At 34.7% G+C, this 23,379-nt stretch overlaps 2 protein-coding genes across 8 annotated transcripts in view; both read right to left on the bottom strand.

Moving 5' to 3' along the window:
* LOC101244555 (tripeptidyl-peptidase 2) overlaps nucleotides 1-12,968 on the bottom strand; it is a 32,331-nt gene extending 19,363 nt beyond the window's left edge. Inside the window, exons 1-16 of the mRNA XM_069296225.1 lie at nucleotides 12,381-12,968; nucleotides 12,185-12,263; nucleotides 12,004-12,077; nucleotides 10,488-10,597; nucleotides 10,217-10,297; nucleotides 8,327-8,413; nucleotides 8,093-8,235; nucleotides 7,854-8,004; nucleotides 7,614-7,736; nucleotides 3,883-3,966; nucleotides 3,604-3,791; nucleotides 3,349-3,523; nucleotides 3,154-3,275; nucleotides 2,974-3,068; nucleotides 2,667-2,725; nucleotides 774-928 (exon numbers count right to left, since the gene is read on the bottom strand). Of these exons, the coding sequence (XP_069152326.1) occupies nucleotides 774-928; nucleotides 2,667-2,725; nucleotides 2,974-3,068; nucleotides 3,154-3,275; nucleotides 3,349-3,523; nucleotides 3,604-3,791; nucleotides 3,883-3,966; nucleotides 7,614-7,736; nucleotides 7,854-8,004; nucleotides 8,093-8,235; nucleotides 8,327-8,413; nucleotides 10,217-10,297; nucleotides 10,488-10,597; nucleotides 12,004-12,077; nucleotides 12,185-12,263; nucleotides 12,381-12,660 (2,006 nt within the window). The 5' untranslated portion in view covers nucleotides 12,661-12,968. The remainder of the gene's footprint in view (nucleotides 1-773; nucleotides 929-2,666; nucleotides 2,726-2,973; nucleotides 3,069-3,153; nucleotides 3,276-3,348; nucleotides 3,524-3,603; nucleotides 3,792-3,882; nucleotides 3,967-7,613; nucleotides 7,737-7,853; nucleotides 8,005-8,092; nucleotides 8,236-8,326; nucleotides 8,414-10,216; nucleotides 10,298-10,487; nucleotides 10,598-12,003; nucleotides 12,078-12,184; nucleotides 12,264-12,380) is intronic.
* Nucleotides 12,969-13,645: 677 nt separating this feature from the next.
* The window catches only part of LOC101253061 (pectin acetylesterase 9), a 32,239-nt gene continuing 22,505 nt past the window's right edge, over nucleotides 13,646-23,379 (bottom strand). For 6 of the 7 annotated variants that reach the window (XM_069296219.1, XM_069296220.1, XM_069296221.1 and 3 more), the window contains 13 exons: nucleotides 23,103-23,195; nucleotides 21,949-22,096; nucleotides 21,781-21,863; nucleotides 18,708-18,837; nucleotides 17,440-17,519; nucleotides 16,134-16,220; nucleotides 15,560-15,684; nucleotides 15,417-15,477; nucleotides 15,287-15,343; nucleotides 15,119-15,196; nucleotides 14,917-15,022; nucleotides 14,479-14,627; nucleotides 13,646-14,105 (listed from right to left, as the gene is read on the bottom strand). In XM_069296219.1, the coding sequence (XP_069152320.1) occupies nucleotides 14,004-14,105; nucleotides 14,479-14,627; nucleotides 14,917-15,022; nucleotides 15,119-15,196; nucleotides 15,287-15,343; nucleotides 15,417-15,477; nucleotides 15,560-15,684; nucleotides 16,134-16,220; nucleotides 17,440-17,519; nucleotides 18,708-18,837; nucleotides 21,781-21,863; nucleotides 21,949-22,096; nucleotides 23,103-23,195 (1,299 nt within the window). In that variant the 3' untranslated portion in view covers nucleotides 13,646-14,003. The remainder of the gene's footprint in view (nucleotides 14,106-14,478; nucleotides 14,628-14,916; nucleotides 15,023-15,118; nucleotides 15,197-15,286; nucleotides 15,344-15,416; nucleotides 15,478-15,559; nucleotides 15,685-16,133; nucleotides 16,221-17,439; nucleotides 17,520-18,707; nucleotides 18,838-21,780; nucleotides 21,864-21,948; nucleotides 22,097-23,102; nucleotides 23,196-23,379) is intronic. The other variant, XR_011220337.1, reaches the window with a different exon arrangement.

Genomic DNA, 23,379 nt, shown 5'->3' with positions numbered 1-23,379 from the left:
TCCACTCCCTTCTTTGATGCCAAAATGGTCTGGCTATCATTGTTCATCAAGGAGTCCACCTCATTAGTTCCATATAGGCCCTTCTCAACGACCCCTAGATATCTTCCCTACTTTCCAAATGATAATGGGGATGTGATTACCTTCCAACTTATCGACGTGACACCTTTTTGCCTCGTCCTTTGAGCTGACAAGAAATTCCTTTGAAGTCTCTCCGCTTATTTAGTAACACATCCAGGAGAGAGCACAAGAAGTGGACTTAGGTTGGATTTTCTATTACACACTCAATATTGACATCTAAGAACAACAAAAACATACGCAGTATAATCCCACAGGACACACAATTGACACGATCGTGTGGAAAACTAACAAAATGATGTTACCAGCTAGCTCTTAAGGAGTTCCTGTGGTTATATGACATCAAATCATTTTGAGGTTGATTAGAATACAATAGTTTAAGGTCCTGCAGAGCAATCTATTTAATCATTTGTGCACCATTTTTTCAGTGTTGAAAGGCCACAAGTATGACCTGCTGCAACTAAAGTAGTAGCACATAGCTTAAAATATAGAGATGTTTCTAGCACCTCCCTCAGAATAATCAGCAGACCCATCATTGAGGTAGCCACAAATTTGTGCATTTGGCAATTCAAAAGCAATTATGAAAGATCACACAGTCAGAGAGCTATAAATGGACAGAGGAACTGGAAAAATAAGAAAATAAATGATTTATATTTAACTTAATCATCTAATCAGAATAGATAGGATAGCTGAGTAACCTGAAGCTGCGCCCATTATGGGTGAGGAGGAGGTAGTCAGGAGCTCTCACCACTGCCTCTCCAGTAGAATGCAACTCAATGCACTCTTCAAAAGGAACCAATTGGTCCAAGTTATTTGCATCTTCATGGAACTTCGGTGCTATTTCCACAGTCCACTGAGGAAAGAATGTTATCAGCCTACGAGGGCAGCAACATAATAAAAAAAAAAAGCATAACCGACTAAATGACATCTACACCAAATGTCCTTTCAGCTGGCTAAAACAGATATGAGCCTTTTCTGCATCAATTTACTTAACACAATACAGAGAAGTAGCTCAAACCATTTTCAAGAATTTCACGTGTTCCCCTGAAATCAACAGAATCAACTAACCCCATCGGATTCTACATTTCTCCATCACACACAATATGGTTTTACTCTGAAAACATACATTAAAAGGAGGTAGAGACTCACAGCAAGATGACTACTTACATAGTAATAAGGAACCATATGAACGCATCAAAGTTGACTGCCTTGACACTAAAAAGAATAGCACAAAAGATATTCTATTATTCGGCTTTGCCTCACTCTACCTGAAACATCGAAAACCTAACTCCATTCAAAGACCGGGTATCTACTTAATCGATTTGCAAACCTTTCATACAGTCTGTTGGTCTTTAAAAGCTTTAGGCATACATAGATGCCTCTAGAAAGGTATAGAGGTTTCCACTTTCCACTGTAGCAACTCTACTATACTTCTGTTCTTTTCTTTGACCGCAGTAGAGTATTAAATTGGCAACTTATAAATAAGAATTCTAGTCTGGGTGTGGAAGAACGTGTGAGGGTCACGACAAAAATAAGAAAGGATCAGAGTCTGTTTCATCAGTGAAGTGATGCTGAAGTGGATAATCTGTGTAGAATTGTATCAACTTGTATTTATGGCAATGGCAAGGAGCTATGATAGCAATAGGCTGCTGTTTCTGTAGGAAAACTTGTAGGCTCCAGGTATTTCTAGGATCGCGACAAACAAAGAGACAGTGACCCGAGGCATTTGTGATGCGTGTGTCAAAGTGTAAAGCTTAGGCACATGAATAAGAAGGAAAAGAATTTTGACAACCAACTGTCACAATCACATCTACAGAGTTCTAATTGTGATTTCTCTAATTTTGCATCTCACTTACAAGCGAATGCCATCGTTTAAGGTTCCAATAGAAAGAAGGACGAAAGTCAGTTGGGGGTAACTCAGTCCACCCAAGAGCATTGAATCATGAGGTTATCAACTTAGATATTCCAGGTTAGACTCCCACGACGACATTTGGTATGAGCTCAATGGTTGCATTTGGCAACTCGCTAATGCACTGATAGGTTACCACATGAATTTGACAAGGTGCACAAACTGACTGGCCCAAACACTATTGGAATAAATTTGAAGAAAAAACTCTAAATGGTGTGGTCTTCTATCTAATTTATTGGGTTTAACTTCAACTACAATACAACAACTTGGGCTCAGACCCAAGCAAGGTGGAGTGAGGGCTTGAGGCTAGATGAATCCCAACTTCTTCTTTAAACTCATTTCAAATTATCAGCATACTACATAGAATAAAAGTGAAATGTAAGTTCTTTATATTTAGAACTTCTATACATTATTGATAAAGGAATATACCAAGGGGCGTTAGAGGAAGCCTTACTATAATAAGACATTAAATCTTATCTAAACTACTTGCTCCAGGCCCCAGGGTACTCAGAGACTCCAAAGATGCCAAATAAATATTGTTGAACCTTCATAACAGATCATTGTCACACCATAAATTATTCAGCCTTCATACAACAAAACTACACCTCGACTCCATATTTTGGGGTCAGCTATATGAATCTTTGGCATGCTTGACAAACAGAAGTTAGAGCATTAATCTCACCTCTGTAGATTGGTGACAATATAAAGGCTCCCTAAGGTAGATGCCTCGAGACGTAGCAGCTGCAAAAATAGCATTTCTGATCAGAATGAACACATCTTTTGATCAGACCAGAAATAATGGTGATAACTGCTATATTACCCCAAAGAACCAAAAAGACAACAGTTATTCATCTTTGATAAACCTCCTTTTTGATCCGGAATTCACCATTTGTAAAAGCTTAGGAGAAATGGTTTGCGGCATCATGAAGGGTTACAAAGAAATACAACATGCACGAAACACAGATATGAGCACACACACACATACATACACGAAGTTGGTTTGCTTGTGATGCCAGCCTGCTTAATTTTTACTTGATACCACACACAGGGAAGATTTTGCACCTTTTGCATGTAATCATAAGCCCTGCAACAATGTTCAAGATATTAATCATAAACGGATCAATGGTCATGCTAAAGATCAAAAGTCATAAGGAAGCAGTAAACCTAACTTGTCAACTTGCATGAGTCCCTGTCCAGCGGTTAATTTTTCTTCTGGTAAAGCACCTATGGGTATAGATGTATTTTCAAGAGCCTTCCGTACAGTGTATGGACTAACAGGAATACCTTCCGCCTGCAGGTCACAGACTTGCAGTCAAAAAGAAAACAAAAGACACCGTATCAAAGGTCCAAAACATTTGAATTACCTTCATAGCACTGACGATTAAAGCCACACCTCCACAAGCAGAAGGAGATGACATTGATGTTCCGTTCATTAACATGCGTCTTTGAAGGGTCCATGTGGGCACAGGGGCCACCGCACCACCAGGGGCACTTATGGAGACACCAAGATCACCATCCACAGTGGGTCCCCGACTAGACCTGCGAACTCTTGGATCTAATTTTGTTCTCCACACTCTAACTAGGACAGAGGCACAAAGTATCCTAAAAGTTGTACATACCAGGTGTATTCAAGGCCTTCAGTAGGTGGCTCAACTAATAAGTGAGCACCAGCAGCCATAGCTGGAGAAACATATGCACCTACTCCAATTATGCTTGAACTGGTGCCACCAGGTGCACCCACAGTAGTCAAAGCTGGCCCATTATTGCCAGCACTACTGACAAATATTAGGCGGTGTTTGTTGACCACCTAAAATATTTCACCAGATGGTCAACCGATTAACAGATTTCCCATGCACTGAACTATCACAAAGTGATCATACAAAGGCAATGAACATTACCTCATTGACAAGGTCAACAAAGCGACCATAGTCTGGCAGCAGTGTAGGTTCTCCGTAACTCATATTGATGAGATCACATTTATGCTGTCCACAAAATAGAAGTATGCACATCTCAACAATGATTAAAAACCAACATAGGAACTACCCGCAAGCCACAGTTTTTTATTGTCACTACACATCTATTCAGAGCATTTTAAGTCGTCACTTGACAAGAATGAAAACCGCGGAGGTAATGTAGTCACGTGACACTCACCGAGGTTGTTAGACGTCAGAGAATAGGATATTATAAGACTGACATCAACTTGCATGTCTATACCAAGCATACAGGCTTTTTAGCCCAAAGTACTAGCCTTTACAGCAAGACTTAGCAATTCGCATCTTAGTCAATCGGATAGTCCACTGTAAAAATATTTCTACTAAAACCTGACTTACTTAACCCACAAACCCGGCCCACAGTTTAAAGCCAGGGACAAGCTCACCACTGTAGCAAGAATTTGGGTTGTGCGTTGGTTCGACAATATCCGAATTCCAAGCCAAAAGTTATTCCAGCTGAAAACCAGTTTTGAGACTTGAACAGCTGTACCAATCTGCCCACAAATGGTTATTTGAGCATTTAGAAAAATTATATCCTTCATGAGCAGTGAATTCGACCACTTCTCTCACAAACCCTTCTTTCCTTACAAAAATAAGTAGGCATCTGGCTATAGATCCCAAATATTTGTCACTTTTGTTGGAATTGTGTTTGGTTGTACTTTTTGCAAAGGAAATTTGAAATATTGTTCATGCTTGAATGTACTTAAATACAACTTCATAAGTGAAAAGTAAGTTGGACAAGGTTACAAGTTGTTCCCAAATTTGAAATACAACTTCAAGTTGGATTTGAAATTTTCGCAGCCAAACTAGTATTCACTATAAAGTGAAAAAAGAAGGGTCAAACGGGCTCTTAATTTATTCATGATATGTTCCTATCACCTAAGAACGAAATAAACTCACAATCTCAATTCACTTCTTCTCACAAATAACTTCCAAATTCAACTATCTATTATATCTTAACTCTCTCACATACTCAGCTTCTCTCTTTCAATTTCAATTTATATGGCTATCAATCGATTATATCACATAAGCTCCGGAGATCAAAACGTTCTTCTGAATCTCAAAGTTGAGCGGTTGAATAAATATCAACATTATTGTATATTGGATGTTTAATAAAATTAAATTCCAATTTGACTGTTAAAGCACCAAATTCATACATGTTTGGAATTTTTTAATTTTCTTTAAATTGTGTGCTTCACTTCACTTTATGTTTTTTGCTTCAAGCCCATGTACTTGTCGGTTTTTGTGTTTGTTGCTTGCAGAGAAACAAGAAGGACGTAAATCACCTCTAGACCAATTGTAAAGTAACCTCTAGACTGTGGTAGCTGATGCCAAAACTGCTCCTATAAGTTATACCACGCCAAATACCAATGAAAGACTTCCTATGGTGCTGGAGAATAAGAGGCAAAAGAGCCAAAGGAAACATAGCATGACATTCCACACGACAAGATGTATGTGGACACTATGGAGTTAAGAAATTCTGAATCTAAAGGCAAAGAGAAAATCAATTAGACAATTGTGTCGAACTATAGTATTTTGATTTTATTCTTGAGTGGAAAAGGCACGTCTCCCTACTTGTATAGATGATCGGTTGAAGTTTGGTGAAAGGGACTCTTTCATATGCCTCTTCTATACTAGGCAATTTTATTTTTTGACCAGTCTTATATGCTAGTCATCATTTGGCAATAAAATAAGTTCATTTAAATAAAAATAATGGCCAAATCTATAAATCAGCCAAAAGATTTTCAGGCAACTAGTTTCATTTAAACACAGCAAACTCTATCCAGAGCTCAGAAGATAAAACCTGAAAGTTCACTGCAGATTTTTTTCCATTTGATGTCAATTGGAACATGGATTGATCTGTTAGCTCCCTGAGTAATTAAGAGGAGCCCAACTCAGGCTGCCTGACAACAATTAAACTTTTGAAAAAAAAAAATAGCATTTCAAGGGGGCATCTCGCTAGAATTACATGATACCAACCCTGAACTAAACACACGCCCCATTCTTTTGCATATAGGTATGCATCATGCAATTGCTCATCTGATGCCCTATCAGAGATTATCCTCATAACTGATATAAAACCTCAGAAATCTGAAACAAAAAAGTAACTCTATTGTAGGAAGACAACCACTGTTGGGTAATATTAACCACCTATGACCTACCCTGCATCTACATACTAAGAGATTAGAGAGCGAAGGTAAGGAATGGGATTTACTCAGCAAACTGGAGTTGACACGCTAATCTAGCAATACGGCTAACCAGGTCCTTATGATTGTAAAAGATACTGTGCATGCAAGACCTTTAAGAAGATTATTCACCTATTAATTCTTTAAAGTGAGTATGGAAGTTCAGAAAATTACACCATCCATCCAAGACAGAAAAATAAATATAAGTATTTTGTGACAAAGACAATTGATCTGTCAGATATACACAACAGAATTATATTGCTGGTATGATCCTCAATTTCAATCAAACCTAAATTTGCAGCAATACAATATTAAATACAGTCAGCACATCTTTTTATACAAGTTTCTGCACCCAAAGTGCATGTTTATTCATAGCTAAACAGTTATTATTGTGAAACGTGTGGAGAAACACCTCAAAGATATAAAGCTAGAGCACAGTAACAACCAAAGGAAGGAGATAACAATAGTCAACTCCTCATTACTATGTGGTGATTCCTTTAGTTTAGGTACTTTTGACGACCCCCAAAAGTAAAGAACCAAATACTTAGCTAGCGTTTGGCCATAGATGCCAAATATTTTTGGCAAGTCACTCTTAGCTGAAATTTCACCATGTGTTAGATCATAGTTTTTGGTGGGCGATGTTTGATATTTTAAAGAAATATGATTTATACTCATGAGTTTTAAAAACTATCATTTTATAATGAACATGTTCTGTGATATAAATTGGAACTCATAGATTATAAGTTCCAACCTGCTTATAAACAATTTCACAGATCAGTGTAGGAGCTACTGCTGGTTTCTCAAATCACGAGGGAGCATACAATATCTTTATATTTACCACAAACAAATCATAAGTTCAGTGAGTGCCTTCATGGTGCTTTTATCAAGCTTGTCAAGTTGGGATTAACAAATGAAGGTGTTTTTATAGAACTTCCCAAAAAAGAGAATTTGGCCCAAAACTAGTTTTTTCTAGTTTTTGAGAATTTGGGTTTTTTACGAAAATATTTGCCAAAAAAATGACAATTTGTATGGCCAAACACTTTTTGCCAAGTTTTTTCCCAAAATACTTCTACTTTTTATGGTCAAACAGGTCCTTAATCAAATATTGCATAGAAACAACACCTAATGTATCAACACCTGCATGCCAAAAGCTCTAAACCTAGAAAAAGAGAAGCATGAAGGAGTCGTGGAGACTGGAGAGACTGCATAGATGAAAAAGAAAAAAAAAATTAATTACCAAAACAAATATTGGATTTGTTTGATAAATGGCGAAGAAGGTAATGATCAAGTTTCTAAGTTTCTACAATTAAAAGATAACACCCACACAGAATTTAAAGCAGGGATCACTGGAAATTTAAGAACTACCATTGCAGGAAGAAGAGAAGCAAGAAAAGGCCATGGAAGAGATGATGACCTAATAGTAAAAATGATATAATGATGAATAGGCCCTACCTCTACAGCTGCAATCAAGGCCCTAGTCAAACCAGTTCCTGTTTCCATAGAACCCAACCGTGAATCCCCAATTTTACAAGACACAATTTGTGCTCCAGGTGCAACTCCATTTAGTAAAGGTTCCTTCAAAAAGAACAAGCATTACATAAACACATCTTAATATAGCATCAGGTTAGTTAAATCTAGTGCTAGACAAGCACCAGTGCAATGGAAATGCTGCAAACAGAAATATTATTCTACCTCCGGGTGGAAGGCAGCGGCAATACCAGCAACGTGTGTGGCATGTGGGGAACTATCTGTCACGATACTTAAAATATTCCCTTCATTGTAGACATTTAGCACACATGTACAGGCATCCAATTTACTAAAAACTCCATGCTTTTGTTCAAGCCTACAAAGTCAGTAGCTCAAACAATGAAACTCCAAACAGTAAAAGCAGAATATATTGATTACTACTGTTTCTAGCAGCCATGCCATACCTGTAATTAGTTAAAGGAACAAAATCTGCAAGCTTTCCACATCCTGATTCATCCTCAAGACTCTGTGTGTCCAAAGCAGCTCTCCAAAGCTCCCCATCATGCCATACGACAGCATCAATAACTGGTCCCTTGTCATCGTAGCTCTATGACAGATATCAGATTTAGCAATGGAAACCGAGAATACAACTTTTTGGTTAAGGACTTGGAAATGAATCAGTACAAAATGGTACCGACATCAGCTTGCTTGCGCAGAAGATCAACTCTATTCTGGAGGTCTTCACGGACCATTTTCAAGTGCGCACCTTCGACTTTTGTGTGCTTCTGCAGAATTGGTAATATTTGTTCAGGCGAAGTTACATCAAAGTAAAACTAGATAACTAGAACAACAAACTCGAAAAAACCAGAGCATTCCCCGCATATGTAAAGCAATGGCTAATGAGTTGGAACATTTTAGATAAACCGGTGGACTTTAAACCAACGTTTATTAACTTATGCAATTGAGTACTCACAGACGTATGAGCCAAGGAATTAATGATAAATTGCTTTCACGAGAACTCTGATTAGATATAATTAATAGCACCGCATTTACCTTTTACAAAATGAACACAATGAGTAAGTACTCATAATAAACAGCTAATTAGAATGTCATGCGATATTTTAAAGCAATAAAGATCCTTGATTCTTTTTCTAACACAATACATTAAGATCAAAACCCTTCTCTAGTAGATCAAAACCCTTTTCTAGTACGATATATTTAGATCAAAACCCTATCAAATTAATCCAACTGCATAACACCACCTCATCTGATTAGTTTCACTGAGCAATCTAATCAGCTCTCGTAATAGTCAAAATGCTCCTATTTCATCTGTTAAGCTTTATGTTAAGATGGAAAGCATAACCAACTTCACATTAGACCTCAACTAGGCCGAATCAAAAAAAAATTAGGCTAGGTTGTCAACTGTCACTATGGCTGAATCTGGTATCTGTGCAAATTAAGGTTCAAAACCATAGTTGTACGCCTTTACCTTTAAGATTTGGTGAACTTGGTTGCATTTTGAACATTTATAAAATTCATGTCAATTGTTTTAGTAGATCTTTGAAACACTTGGTGCCGAAATATGTGATCTCTGGCATGGGCACCTAAGTCACATGGTTTATTTTCTTTCTTAAGGTTTCTTTGAGAATTAACCTTCATAAGTTACAATAGATAAATGGCTAACTTTTCTCTCTTTCTTTTCAGTATCGTGAGTTGACACGCAGACATGGCAAGAATTTTGTGTCTTGAGACTGTGAGTCTCATCTCTAGCATTAATTGGTTAGCATTCGACATGCTCTGATCATAGAAAAAGGATACAACCACGACATTTGGTGGTTACAAGCTACCTAAAATGTAATTAAGATAAGGAAAGCCGTCCTTCCTCTCTAGCATGTAAGAGTTTGACCTTTTAGGGTGGTTCGGTAGGGTGTACAAGAGTAATGTTAAAATAGAGTGGATAGTAATGGTTGCACTAATCATGCATAGATTATTTCTAATGCATTTTTTGGTTTGGTGTTACTGAAAACAGCATGCATTGTATATTTTAAAAAAAACAACGTACTTACAAAGATACCCTCCACAAATATGGTGGAAAAGATGAAAAACAGGTTTTGAGGGGCAATTGGGTGTTTGACCATGCAAATCCATTCATCAACCGCCTTGTATAACTAAAACCATGGATTTTCATATATTAGCTATACACTCCTCAATGCACAATAGAATGTATAACTGACGCTTGCATCAGCAAGCATCAGTTATACATGGCATGGAAAGTGTACCAAATAAGGTACTACTAATACACAAAGCTAATGCATGCATTATTTTTGCTAATACACTCTATCAAACCACTCCTTAGATATAATAGGACTATCCAATTTGACGTACTCAGAAGCAAGCTCTGAAGGTTTCTTTTTGGACCTTCTCTTGATTTACAATGTTGCTTAAATGCTATGACTAAAGAATTTACAAGTTTCTTCATTATTATACATTTGAAGATGCTCACTGCAAATAAGTTGATGACCTCTACATTTGCAATTTATCAAAATATGAGGTTATTGAAGGAAATAATCACAGAGATGGTGGAGAACCTTATCAAATTGATCAAGCTGCTTTACAGCCTCTGCTATTGCTTCTTGATTTTTCTCATCCCACCTTCTCTTTCGTTCTTTCTGCAAATAAGAAGAGTTTATAGAAAGAGAATACTTTAGAATCCTTCAAGAACGAAATCAACAACTACTACCCCTCAGTCCCAAAAAAGTTGGGGTTTGAACTTAAAAGAAAATTCAAGAAAAAAATAAATTATAAATACTTGGATAAAGCAAAGAACCAGAATATAAAGAGAATGGCAACCAGAATCACCTTTACTCGAGAGGTCAGTGTATCAGTAAAGAGCTCATACACCAATTTGCAGCCAACATGCCACTCACCAGATGGATTCTTCCACGAAGAATTTATGACAAGAGAAGCCCCTACAAAATAATAAATATATGAAGCATTTATGTTGCATATTGATAGAAACATAAGTTTTATATTGGATAAAAGAGAGACACAAGTATCTCGTATCTCCAAAATAAGTTTTATGCATATAAAAGATATTACAACATATCTACACATCACTGGATCTATTATGTATAATGTATATAATAGCTAACTATAACTATTTCATAACCATTTAGGATAAAGAGACATAACTTCTAGTAACTATTAAGATTACATTAGTTAAAATTATCATCAGTTAGTTATCATTCAGTTAGTTAGTCTATTAGTCATTCAATTAGTTAGTGGCAGCTGCAGTATCCAGCTCATTGACAGCTGTAAGGTAGTTACTAGTCAGATATTTTTGTTTCCTCCTTATACAAATACACACACTTGTAATGGAATTGATTGATTGTTTTTCCCCAAATTCCTTCCTTCTTCACTTACATTCTCATGGATTGAGGCTGTGATATTGGTTTATCCTTCTGTGCAGTCCTCTTGACAGTAACTATAATGAATTTCCAAATAACTGCTAATAACGTAAGAAACTGCCCAATACTCTATGTGTGAGAAATCCACAAATTTCAGATGTAGATCATTATCCTCACCCATCTTTCTTTGTTTCTTCCTCCTTGAGTAAGTATGGAAGATACGTGGCATATTATATACAAATGAATCAAGAGTATGTAGACTCATAGTTGTAGACTCATAGTACCTTTTGGTACTTCAAACTAAGCAAGCAAAAGATCGCAGGAGAAATGTAAATGTCATGGTCCCATGTCATAGATTTTCGGAAAATGTCGGAGCAATGCAATTAAAAAGAAGTGGTTTGTAGAAGGATGCACGAGAGTAGTTTATTTCCCTTTCAACTGCATACACTCAGATGTCCTGAGATCACATTACCAATCAAAAAAGTTGAAGGCATTCCTGAATCTGACTAAATCTTGCCATAATGAGAAATGATATAGGTCTTTCTTTCCTTTTTAAAGTTCATAAATGACGAAGGTCTACATCATTATCATCGTTGTAAACAACAACGGAGGATACAACTCATTCTGGAAACACTTCTTATAAATATTGAAGATTAGCAATACTGCACCGTCATTATCCAGTATATCCATATTGAAAACGTGTCATTTTGGGCTCTATGGTCCAATCATCAGAGGAATTAGAACCTAAGTCCTAGTTATGTGGCCATAGAAAGATTTTGACTGACAGGGGAAGTTTCAACCGTTCCATTAGTTATCAGCTGATCTAAGATTGAATTGGTCTATAATAAATATAAATTTTATAATTAAACAAAATGTTTCAACGTGATGGAACTATATCTTAAGAAGACAAGTCAAAGATTCTAAAATAGGTACAAATTGGAGAATAATTCCTAAATTCAAAGACATACCAGAAGCTCCAGTAATACAACAATTGTCATCAGCCTTTACCACTGTAGAAGTATCAACATCTCCGCTCCCAGTACTGCAAGTAAGATAATCATTACCAGTGCATGCAAAATCTAGTACTTTTTTAATATCATATCCACTAGAAATAAAAAAAAAAGTAAACTTCAGATTCTCAAGCCTCACCAATCTATAACATCAATGACCTTCGGCTTTCCATCAGAGGTAACTCGTAATCCAGCCGCAGCGGGATCAACTCCAGAATCTGAGACACTTAATCTCATAAGCAATACACACAAATATGAACTCACAAAACAATTGTTGACTCATTTTCTCCTAATACTCATCGACAAGTAAAACGGATCGAAATAGAGAAAACTACCGAAAATAGCAATGATGACACCGCGACCATCGTACTCGGGATGAGCTTCGATGAACCGATCAGCAGCAATCTCTTTCTTCGGCATTTGAGCAGCAAGGAAAGTTGACTCTTTCAGTTTGAAACTACGCACAGCTCCGTTGCCGTCGCTGGATTCAACTAGCGAAGTACAAGGCATTATTGCCCTAGCTGTTCTCCTTTTGGGCACAATGATGGTAAGAGATGGAGAAAACAATGAGTGCGAAACTGACTGTGGAAGTGATTTAAATATTGGATTTTGCATCAGGGGTGTTTTCGTAAGTTTGTCGAAGGGTGTTTTAGTAAAATGGTGGATTCCGGCAGTGGCGGTGGAAGGAGAGATTGCCACCTGCCGGAAATTTGGGGATTTGTGCCGATGGGTTTTAGATGGGTTTGCTTCCCTACATGTTAAATTATCTTATCTATCCTTGCATGAAAATTGCCCATTTTGGAATTTGCTGCTCCATGAAGTAGCTATAAAATATCTCAATTAGAAAAATAATCCAACTAAATTAAAATATGAATTTATTCTATAAATAGAAAAAGATTCCAGACGAAATAATTGTTACGTCCATGTTGAATAAAACGTGAAGCAAATATACTTTTCTTTTTCCCTATGATCATGTTTCATAATTCATAAGCAGATTCTAAATTAATTTTAAATTTGAACTTCAATTTTTATAATGCACGAACAAGCATTTTAACTATCCAATTTTTAAATAAATAAACACATGAGTCCTATATGGGACAAATCACATAGGACAAAAAATGACATGTGGGACATGTGTGTCTATTTGTTCAACTTTATACAAGCTTAAATATCTACTTGTGTACATCCAAAGTTGAAGGGCATAAATGTAATTCAAAGTCATGTTAAAGGGCATATTTATGTATTATGATCATGTTAGGCAAGATACGTTTTGAAAAAAAAAATGAGGATTCTAGCAGTATCTTAACACAATCCATTTTCAATTATCAAATATTTTTGTTGCATGGATAGTGTTTAAATAGGGTTCAAGCCAATTTAAATCAATAGTTCTAATCCAATAACTTAAAAAAATTAGAATCTCAAGGCTTCATTTGTGAACTCTTTCTTCGTTTTTATTATAGGTGGATGAAATATTCAAACATGTGTACAGCTGATATCTTCAGCAACCCATGGCAATCATTTCACTTGGACCAATATTGAAGTTTTGGTTTCTGATTTGACAACAACCGCATCAATTACCATAAGAGAGAACAGAAAACTATTCAGGGGAATAACAGAACAATAATGAATATATTTTCTTGGCCTGATATTTGAACATGAAATTTTCAGACTCAGCGGTGCGACATTCTGCACATCATGGATCTGTACCATATCCTTTTCTAGACGACGATGTATACATTTGCTCTCTGTGAACCTCTCTAAATAAAAGAATGTTTGTTTCTTACTCTGCAATATGAGTATATATGTATATAACACCTATTCCTTCCCTGCACCCCCTTATAAATGAACTAATCTGCGCTATGTAACCAAGGTTGTCTATGGCTTTGTATAGCTGAGTTTCTGGGTTCCAATTACCCTTTGAAGATCAGCATTATGACTAGCAACATTGGATCTCTGCGTCAAATCATGTGGTGGCATGTAGTATCACAGGGATATGCACAATCAATCTCCTTGCTGATGTTTCTACTGAAGTACCAATCACCGACTGTCTCCGCAATTGTCTGAAGACAAGAAGTTTCAGAATCAGTAGCCACAAATCAAAAAGAAATCTCCTTTGTGCTTGATGGGTCTTATCAGTTGCATCAGATTGTATAATGACTTGTACATAACTTGTAAAATTCGGGCAAAACGACAGAAGTTTTCCTTAATGCAGGGAATCATTACCTACTTACTTTTATATTACAATATTTTGAGAAACAATATGATTTTAACTCTTGCATAGTAATAAACACGTAACATTGTTGAAGAAACTAAAAGGAACAAGATCACTTCACACACTATTAAGATTTTCATGTTTGTCATTCCAGCGTTAAGTTTGCATTTACAGTGAATAATACATCGCAGCAGAAGATCAGAAAAATGAATTTCACCAACCTTGTTGTGTATTCGAGGAGAGCCAGCTGCAAACCAAGTATCTTGTGTCTCACTCTGACAATGAGTGAAGCAAGAGTTTATGTACATCCCATCTCTAGTTGAATTTTGATAGAAATCTCTCAACGCTGTAAGCATATCTATCCTGAACCCTGAAATAAGTCAGGTAACCCTGGTTACTGCCATCAATATTATAGAAATTACAAACTCTATAGAACAGTAAATATAAAGATAAACTAACAAATGTACCATGATAAGAGTAGCACAACATAGAATGTTATTTAAGATTGCTATAATCTAGTTACTGAATATTTGGATACTTCATGAGTTCAATTGACATTTCTTTCTATCAGACCCTTGCAAGTTTTTCCCAGCCTTAAACCTGTCTGCCTAAAGACCTATGTAAATGTTTGAAAGAGTAATATAATAAGCATTGTCAACCTTGCAAAATATTCAGTTGACTTGTATCACATGCTGTGACATTCAACTTGCAATGATCCCAATGCCGTCGAGGATCGGAAGAAGGCGGCACCAATATGTGATGGAACTGCAGAAGCATAAGGTCACACATTATTGGGACCGTGCATAACAAACATTACTCTAAAAACTGCCTAGTTTATATAAAATTACATAATGAACATACTTGGTACACGTCATATGCTGAATTTAAGATGAAGAATGGCGTTTCGATGAATGGTAATGCATACTGTGGGAAGAAGCACTGCAAGAACATCTCAAGAATTCTTAGAGAAGAGCTTAGTTTCATCACCAGATTATGAATTAAACAACAGGAGAGTGGCTCAGATCGTACCAGGTGTGGGTAGTAGAGAGTAGAAGTGCAATTTAGATTGAGATTTGGTTCCACCCCCTTCAGAAAATGACGTTTGTCAAAATAAGATAGCTTAAAATAGACATCCCTGATGGCTATGATGAAATCATACCTGTAGGGTAATAAGACCTTCATAGAAAGATCTCATTGTGTGATTCAAAGCTATATCTCTCCTGAGAAAACAAACGCAAACATGTCATTAAGTTTAATGCAAAGAGGAAATCACATTTGACTATTCAATTGGCAGAAACATACTCGTCTAAAAAAAACCCAGCATCACTCAAGCACTTCACACTGGCATTATTTGGTAGATAACTGGTGAAGTTGTCACAGTGTAAAAAGGTTGCCAGACCACCAGCAGAGCAGCCAGAAAGCATAGCCTAGAAGAAATACTCTAAGACCATTAAGTATAGTTTGAAGCACAAAATATCTTTGTAGTAAAGGAGTAAGACGATGAAGTTAAATGTTTGTATTACATGTATCTTTTTCAAGGAAAAATTGACGTAATCAACAATACAAATTATGAATATAAACCTACTGACAGATCTCAACCAGATGTGTACAACAATGCACTGTTAGATATTTGTTTACTTTTACCCAAAAAAAATGACAATTCAATCCAGAAAGGCAAGATCACTTAATTACCCTCTTTATGTCCTCATAGGAGACTCATATTTGTGTGTTAGGTGGGACAGAGAGTGGGGATGTGTGGGTGATGGAAGCAATTGCTGTTTTATCTCATTGCTTTGACATCACAAGTAGTCCTAAGCCTTGACGGTTATCATCAGATGTTGTTAAAGTAGAAAAGGAGTATGTCTAATGGCATTACCTTCTTTGCGTGCCCCAGACCTTTTGGGAGAAGATCAAGAATAATAGCTTGCCAAATTCTTTGCCCTCTGAAATAAAGCAATGATGTCTGTTTCATTTTAAGCAAGAAAAAGACTCAGTTAAAAGTAAGAACAGAGTGCAATTCAGATAGAATACACCTTCATCAAGCCATGAGTCTTTTAACTAGCCCAAAGGCAAAGAAATTGGTTTGAGACGTATAATATGTATGCCATCAGAAAATATATCAGAAATTTCATACTTAATTATATTTATTTTGAAAGCAAGTAAAAATAAAGAAATTCGGAGTAATGCAAATGGCAATCATATGATAGAATCCAAGGTACATAAGGTCATATAATTGGAAGGAAGAAAAAGCGTTAAGATAACAAACAAAATGAAAAGTATATTTCGTAACAACATTGATCCAAGTCAGACCATGTTTTTCGAGCTCTATACTTCCGAAGTAGTGTCAATTTCATTCTAAAGCAAATGAATATCACTCTGCAAATTATGAATTTTTTCTATTTTTATCTGTTGACTTCCATAACGTTCCACAAAAATGTTTTTGAAGTATGAGTTCAGAGAAATACGTGGGAACTTATAAACAATGCCCTCTCTGCATCACTAACTGAAGTGAATCTTAGGCTTGCAGTTCATTTGCAAAAAACACATGAATAGTTTGCCACCGATATTCATGTAAAACAATATCTCGTTACCCCAATTTCGTGTCTATCCTTTCTTAAAGACATAAAATCCTTTTCTTTTTCAAAAAATAAAAAATAAAAAAATAACCACACCTAGCTCAAGTAATTAGAAACGAAACGTTTACATACACCCATAGTTTGGCTAACAAAAACAAGAATAAAACAGAAGTAAAGCATAAACATTTGCTAATTTGGCAACAGGAAAAAGAAAGCACTTGATTAAGCTGAATTGTCACTGATAATACTCTGGATAGGCAACTCTCAAATACTAATAGATTAATCGTGGAAATAATGGCAAGCTACTAGAACATGAAATTGATATTTTTCACATAATAACCAAACAATGATTTGTCTATCAAAAACAACTGTCTACCCCACAAAGTGCGGTGAAATTGCACGTTCTGCACTCCCCAAATCCTAAATCCTACTTGTAGGATAACACTGGTACGTTGTTGTTATATAACCAAACATGGATGATGATTGGAAAAACTAAATTAGCTAACAGGGTCTAGTGGACATGAATAGCAAAAAAATTCATAATGTTCTAAAAAATAAAGTGCAAGAAACCGATGTGCGTGCAAGTTGTACAGAGTTTTACGTTACCCCATTATAGAACTTAGCATCACCAGAAAATGAGGCTCCATCACAATATCTGATCTTCACCCTATTCCAGTTATAAAAATCTGCATTTATTGTTGGATTGGATTTCTCCCATCAGTCATTTGCAGATTCCATTCTTACAGTTCTTCACATGATTTAAAAAATTGAATATTTTTTAAAATCCTTGTTCTCTCAATCTTCGTTGCAAGGGAAATGGAAAATTTAAAAATATCATTCTCGAGATTCAAAAGGGATTATAATAGTAACAAAATAGTTCCATCAAATTCATTCAATCACACTGAGTACAAAATCAAACTGTGTAACTTCTTTTTCAATTATGATTTGTCTCGAGTACTATTCTTTATCATTCTTCTTCTGTATTAATAATTTTTTTAAAGAGCTTACATAGAGAATCGAAAAAGTTACTGGCAACGAATTTGGTATAGGTACAAGCGCAAGAAGAAAAGCAGAAAAAATAGTACGACTCTTAAATGGCCACTGGGGGACCAATTGTACTAGGCTTTCGATGGAAATGCAAGACAAAGGCCCAAAACTGTACAAATCATGTAGCATCAGAAATCACAATTTCCACTTAGATTTAGTTGTTTTAAAATATCTAAAAAATACATAAAAACGAATATAATTTTATTTGAATCTGAAGTATAATAAAAAGTCAGATTCAACTTTATCGATATAAATACATAAATATCAAATATGACCAAGTTAATCTGAACATTAATAATATCAATATTTAAAAAAAAATACATAAATCATAGTATTAATTAGAAAAACTAGCCCATAGGCTTTGTTGTTAGTTGTTACTATCCTCCAAATTCCAACTGGCTGTCGGTGCACCCACTAGCCTATACTTATTCATGTTTTAGCATATACATAATTGACATCTCTTCCCGCTATTTTTTCTATAAAAACGAATACTCTTCACTAATGAAACTCAAACGGAGTATAGGATAATTACTATTCATAACTTTGGACTTCAAAAATATTGATCACGTGGAAAGAGACAACATCAAACGTGAGGGAACATGGATTTTGTCACACTAGCATACTACATTGACAGCATTGTACATGTACTCCTTGACTTACCACATTGCCATTTCACATGCTTCTAGTAAATTTGTTCTCTTTCCCCTTTTTTTCCTTTAATATAATGCTAAAAACAGTACGTCATTTTCTAATATAGTGATCATATGAGATATTAACTGATTAATTTTATTATGGAGATCGAGTTAAAGAATAGGTTTGTGAATTACCAGGATTAAAAGAGGCATTATTGCTGAGGATGCCAGAGAATACTTCCCATTTGTTCATATAACGAGTTGATCCATGATTTGATTTGGATCTATCCAAGCATGATTTGATATCATTGCACCACCCACCACCCTATTAATGTATTCAATAAGAAATTAATTAAGACTTTGTCCGCCCACGATACTTCTTGGACTAAATTAGCCCAAGATAATGCATCTTTGATTTTGCCTCAAAACAAACACACAAATACCAATTATAGTAATCATAATACTTTTAAGTTCTAAATACGATACTTCCTTAATTTGCATGAAACTTTATAACCAGCCTATATCAACTTTCTTGTTTTAATTCAAATAAAAATTACTTTCTTAAATTTCGTATCAAATCTAACTAAAAAGAAGAAAATTAAAACGAGGGAACAATATTGTTGTCTGTTCTGAGAATTTGAGCGGTATTATAATAGCTAGAAATTTGTATTGGGATACTGGCAATGGTGATAGACGTGTCTATTTCAACACAGTTCATAGGAAATATCGTGGTCCTAGTAAAAGTCTACTAAGTACTTATGACACTATATAACAATTAAATAAAAGAAAAACAATCCTTCTAACTTTCAATTTGATTGTACGTCTACTTTTTAATCTTATGAACTTCGTATCAAATTAAACGAACAAATATTATAACCGAGAGAGTATTAGGTAATATGACAAAATTGACTTTCTTTTGTGGTCCATACTCAAGTTGTCATGTACAGTAAAAGAATGGGCATCATGTATTTAAGCCGCCCTTTTGTAAACTGATTGAACGGATAAGCTTCTAATCTATATAACTACATACTCCGTAACAATTATTGAGAAAGTGAAATTGGAAAAATTGAAAGAGATAATAGGGTCCCTTTTTTATGAATGGACAAATATGTTTACTTTTGGACACACCATATCCTTTTGTTCTTTTCAGGTTTGATAATTCATAAGTAGTAGTATAATCCTCCCACGCCTACACTTTTTCCATATTTTGAACTGGAACGCAACCCTTTTAAAAGAAGAAATATCGGATACGATCAACATAAAAATTTTAATAATTTAATTAGTTGATCATCTGAGATTTTATATTATTACCGAAAGTCGGACTCAGAATAACATGTTGTATTAGTACATCATAAATGCTCTCTCACACATCCCCATTATTTCGAGACACCATACTTTGTTCCTCGACAAATACCAAATTTAGTACTTATAATAATTTTAAATTTTATAATATTAAATTAAAAATATGTTAAATATAATTTTAAATAATTAATAATTTAAAATTGTTAAAAAGGGAAACAAATCATAGAGAAAATTAAGTAACATGAAGTGAGATCAGCAGAATGAAAATAAAATAGGACGGATTTCAGTTTCTCAAGAAAAACAGCATTAAGGTCGTTCCTAACTTCCATGAAAAACAAGCGTCAAAACGTGTCTAAACCGAAACAATTATGATCTGTTTTTATTCAATAATAAATATATAGAGAGACCCTGTACTTTTTTATTTCTCACCAATAAGTTCGGGCATTTGTTGAATTTTACTTTATGAATTTCCAACTGTGACATCATATATTAGTAATGAAGTTTGAATTTATATACTTCCTCCGTGAGATAATATGACTTGGCATATAAGTTTTTTAGGAAAAAGACTTTTAAAATTTGTGATTCAAAATGAAATACATATATTTATATGGCTAAAAACTTATTTCATTAATAATAAAATAGATATTTTAAAGTTATTTAGGTGTGTTTGGTATGAAGGAAAATGTTTTCCTGAAAAACAAGTAGATTTTAGACTTATTTTCTCATGTTTGGTTGATGAGTATAAACTATTTTCCGAAAATAATTTTTAGTGTTTGATTTCTGAATGAAAAATGTTGTTGAATTTTGAGGAACATTTTTTATTTTTACTAGAATAAAAAATAATTTATGAAATTGAAAATATTTTTTAAAAACAATTTTTTTGGGGGGTGATGGTGATGGTGATGGGGGTAGGGGGTAGTAGGGGTGGGGGCAAGGGGAGGGAGGTTGGAGTGAAAAAATAAAAATTTGAAGTTGATAGTATTTTTAAAAAACAAAATTTATTTTTTGGGGGGTTGGGGTTGGGGGGTCTGGTAGCGGTGGGTACGGGGGCTGGCAAGGGGGGAAGTAGGAGTTTAAAAACAAAAATTTGAAGTTGAAAATATTTTTAAAAAACAAATTAATTTTTTGGGGAGGGGGTGGGGTTGGGGGGAGGGTAGTCAGGGATCGGGTGAAAAATAAAAATTTGAAATTGAAAATATTTTTTTAAAAATTGATGTTTTTTCAAAAAAAAATGTAATTTGAAATTGGAGGAGAGCTTTGGAAAATGTATTCGGAAAGTTATTTTCATTAATTTTGAGGAAAATGAATTGATTTGAAAAACATTTTCCAAGACTTTTCCGTGAACTAAACATGAGAAAATTGGACAACATTTTCCTTCATACCAAACACACTCTTAATATAGAAATATGTCATTTGTTACGACTAACTAAAAAGAAAAGTAAATCACATAAATTACAACAGAGAGTGTATATATAATAACTTTCTCATCAATAATTATTATCCATCAAGGATATATAATCTCACAAATAGGATATACGGGGATATAGGCAGATTTTATAACTCACATTCATATTACTTATTATTTATTACTATTAATTTGGTATTTATTGAGGCTTCGATAATTCAAATTCGCGTAGAATAGAGCTCATTATCAAATATTTTTTTGCACACGCTCAAATCGAAAACTCCAATTAAAAAGAAATTGTATTAGCAATTTTGGATCATTCAAATATGTGTAAAATAAAACTCATTCGAATTTCTATCAAAAAAATAAATAAATTCATACACTCGAATCAAGAGCTCTAATTAGAAAGAAATTTTTTGGGATGAGAGAGAAGTAATTGTTTATCAGTGTAAAGAAAGGCTGCAAGCACGTTGATTGGCAAGTAGTGAGAAAAGCAAGCAAGCAAAGCAAAGCAAAGAAGTGTGTAACTACTCATTCAACAACTCTGTCAGAATTACTTGCCTCAAATTGCAAAAGCCAGTTGTCTACTCCAGCTCCAAAACCACGGTGCAGGTGATACGCCGGCAAACTTCCATCCAAGCAATCTGAAAAATCAATAAGCAAATATTTAACAATTCCATGAACTGCTTTTGGTAAGAGAAATTATTTTAATCAGAAGCGTTTACATACATGCTCCTAAAGCAGTAGCGTTTTGAACCAGAGTCATGTTGACCAGTAGGCGATTCTGTTCTCCTTTCGAGTTAACCAGCCATGGCCAGAATATAAACAGAACCAATTTCAACACCGAAATTGAATTCATATTCATTTTTACTCTTCTCTGAGACGGAAATGTAAAAGTAAAATTCACGGAGAAACTAACTTTGGGTATTTTTATCAGAGAGAGAATCTGAAAAATTGTTGTTTAAGATGAATGGAGGAATGAGATTCTCGTCGGAGTAAACAAATGAAACAAATCTGGAATAATAGCAACAAAATTAGGGAGAGGCGAGCAGTGAGGATTTGAAGATTCAATAAATAGAAAAGATGTGATTTATGAAGGGGGATTTCCCGAGGGAGGGAACAAAAATGGGAATGTCTTATTTATGGTTTCAAGAGTAATTTGGTGTGGAAATAGAATACACAAAGTTACAAAAGAAATTAAGATAATTTATTTGATCACTTACTTTTACGATAAGAAAAGGGATAATGCATAAATACCCCCTTATATTTGAAATTTTATAGACATATTTATACTATATTAAGGTCTTACTACTTTCTGAACTTATTTTATAATTAATTTTTCATCTCTTTTTGATCTACGTGGCACTAGCTTGGAAAAAAAAAGTCGAAAAAAATAGAAAATTATTTATAAAATAAGTTCAGTAGGGTAATAGAACCTTAGTATATTGTAAGTATGTCTCTGAAATTTTGGACATAGATTGAGGGATACTCGTGCATTTTTCCATAAAGAAAAAAAACCACCTAATTGTTTACTTCCTTCATTTAATAATAGTAATAGATTTTATTTTAAATTATTATTTTTCTAACACATGAATATTCTTTTCCTATTTTATGGTCAATATTATCCTCAAATCATTTACAATTAATTAATATAGGACATTATGATAAGATACTCACATTAATTACTAATTTTATGGAGGTGCAACGTTTAAAATAAACAAATAAAAATGAGCAAAAATAATATTCATTTGTTCTTAATTACTTATTTTCTTTTAAATTAGTACCTTCCAGTGTCGTTTGATACCTCACATCAAGTTTATTAGCTCACAAATTAGGCCTTCAAGGCAATTATTGTCACCTCCTTGAAACAATTCAACAATTACCTTGAGTGACTGAGATAACTTTTTCCATTCAGCACGTTCCTCATCTGTGCCTTGATTCAAGCTAGAAAGAATCTTTATTTTAGCATCACGGACCTGATTGACAAAAGGAAAGCTACATTAGGCATGTCAAATACTAGAGAACTTAAATGATTGATAGTAGAAAGATACCTTTTTAAAGACAACTACCAGTATACAAACAGTTGAAAGCAGAAGCAGCTAATACTCAGTAATGACATAAGTTAATACCAAAACAATCTATGTTTGCCCCTTCAGTATG

The sequence above is a fragment of the Solanum lycopersicum genome, chromosome 3 (assembly GCF_036512215.1).
Source record: "Solanum lycopersicum chromosome 3, SLM_r2.1".
In the NCBI taxonomy this organism is placed as follows: Eukaryota; Viridiplantae; Streptophyta; class Magnoliopsida; order Solanales; family Solanaceae; genus Solanum; species Solanum lycopersicum.
This window is presented reverse-complemented; position numbering and strand designations above follow the sequence as displayed.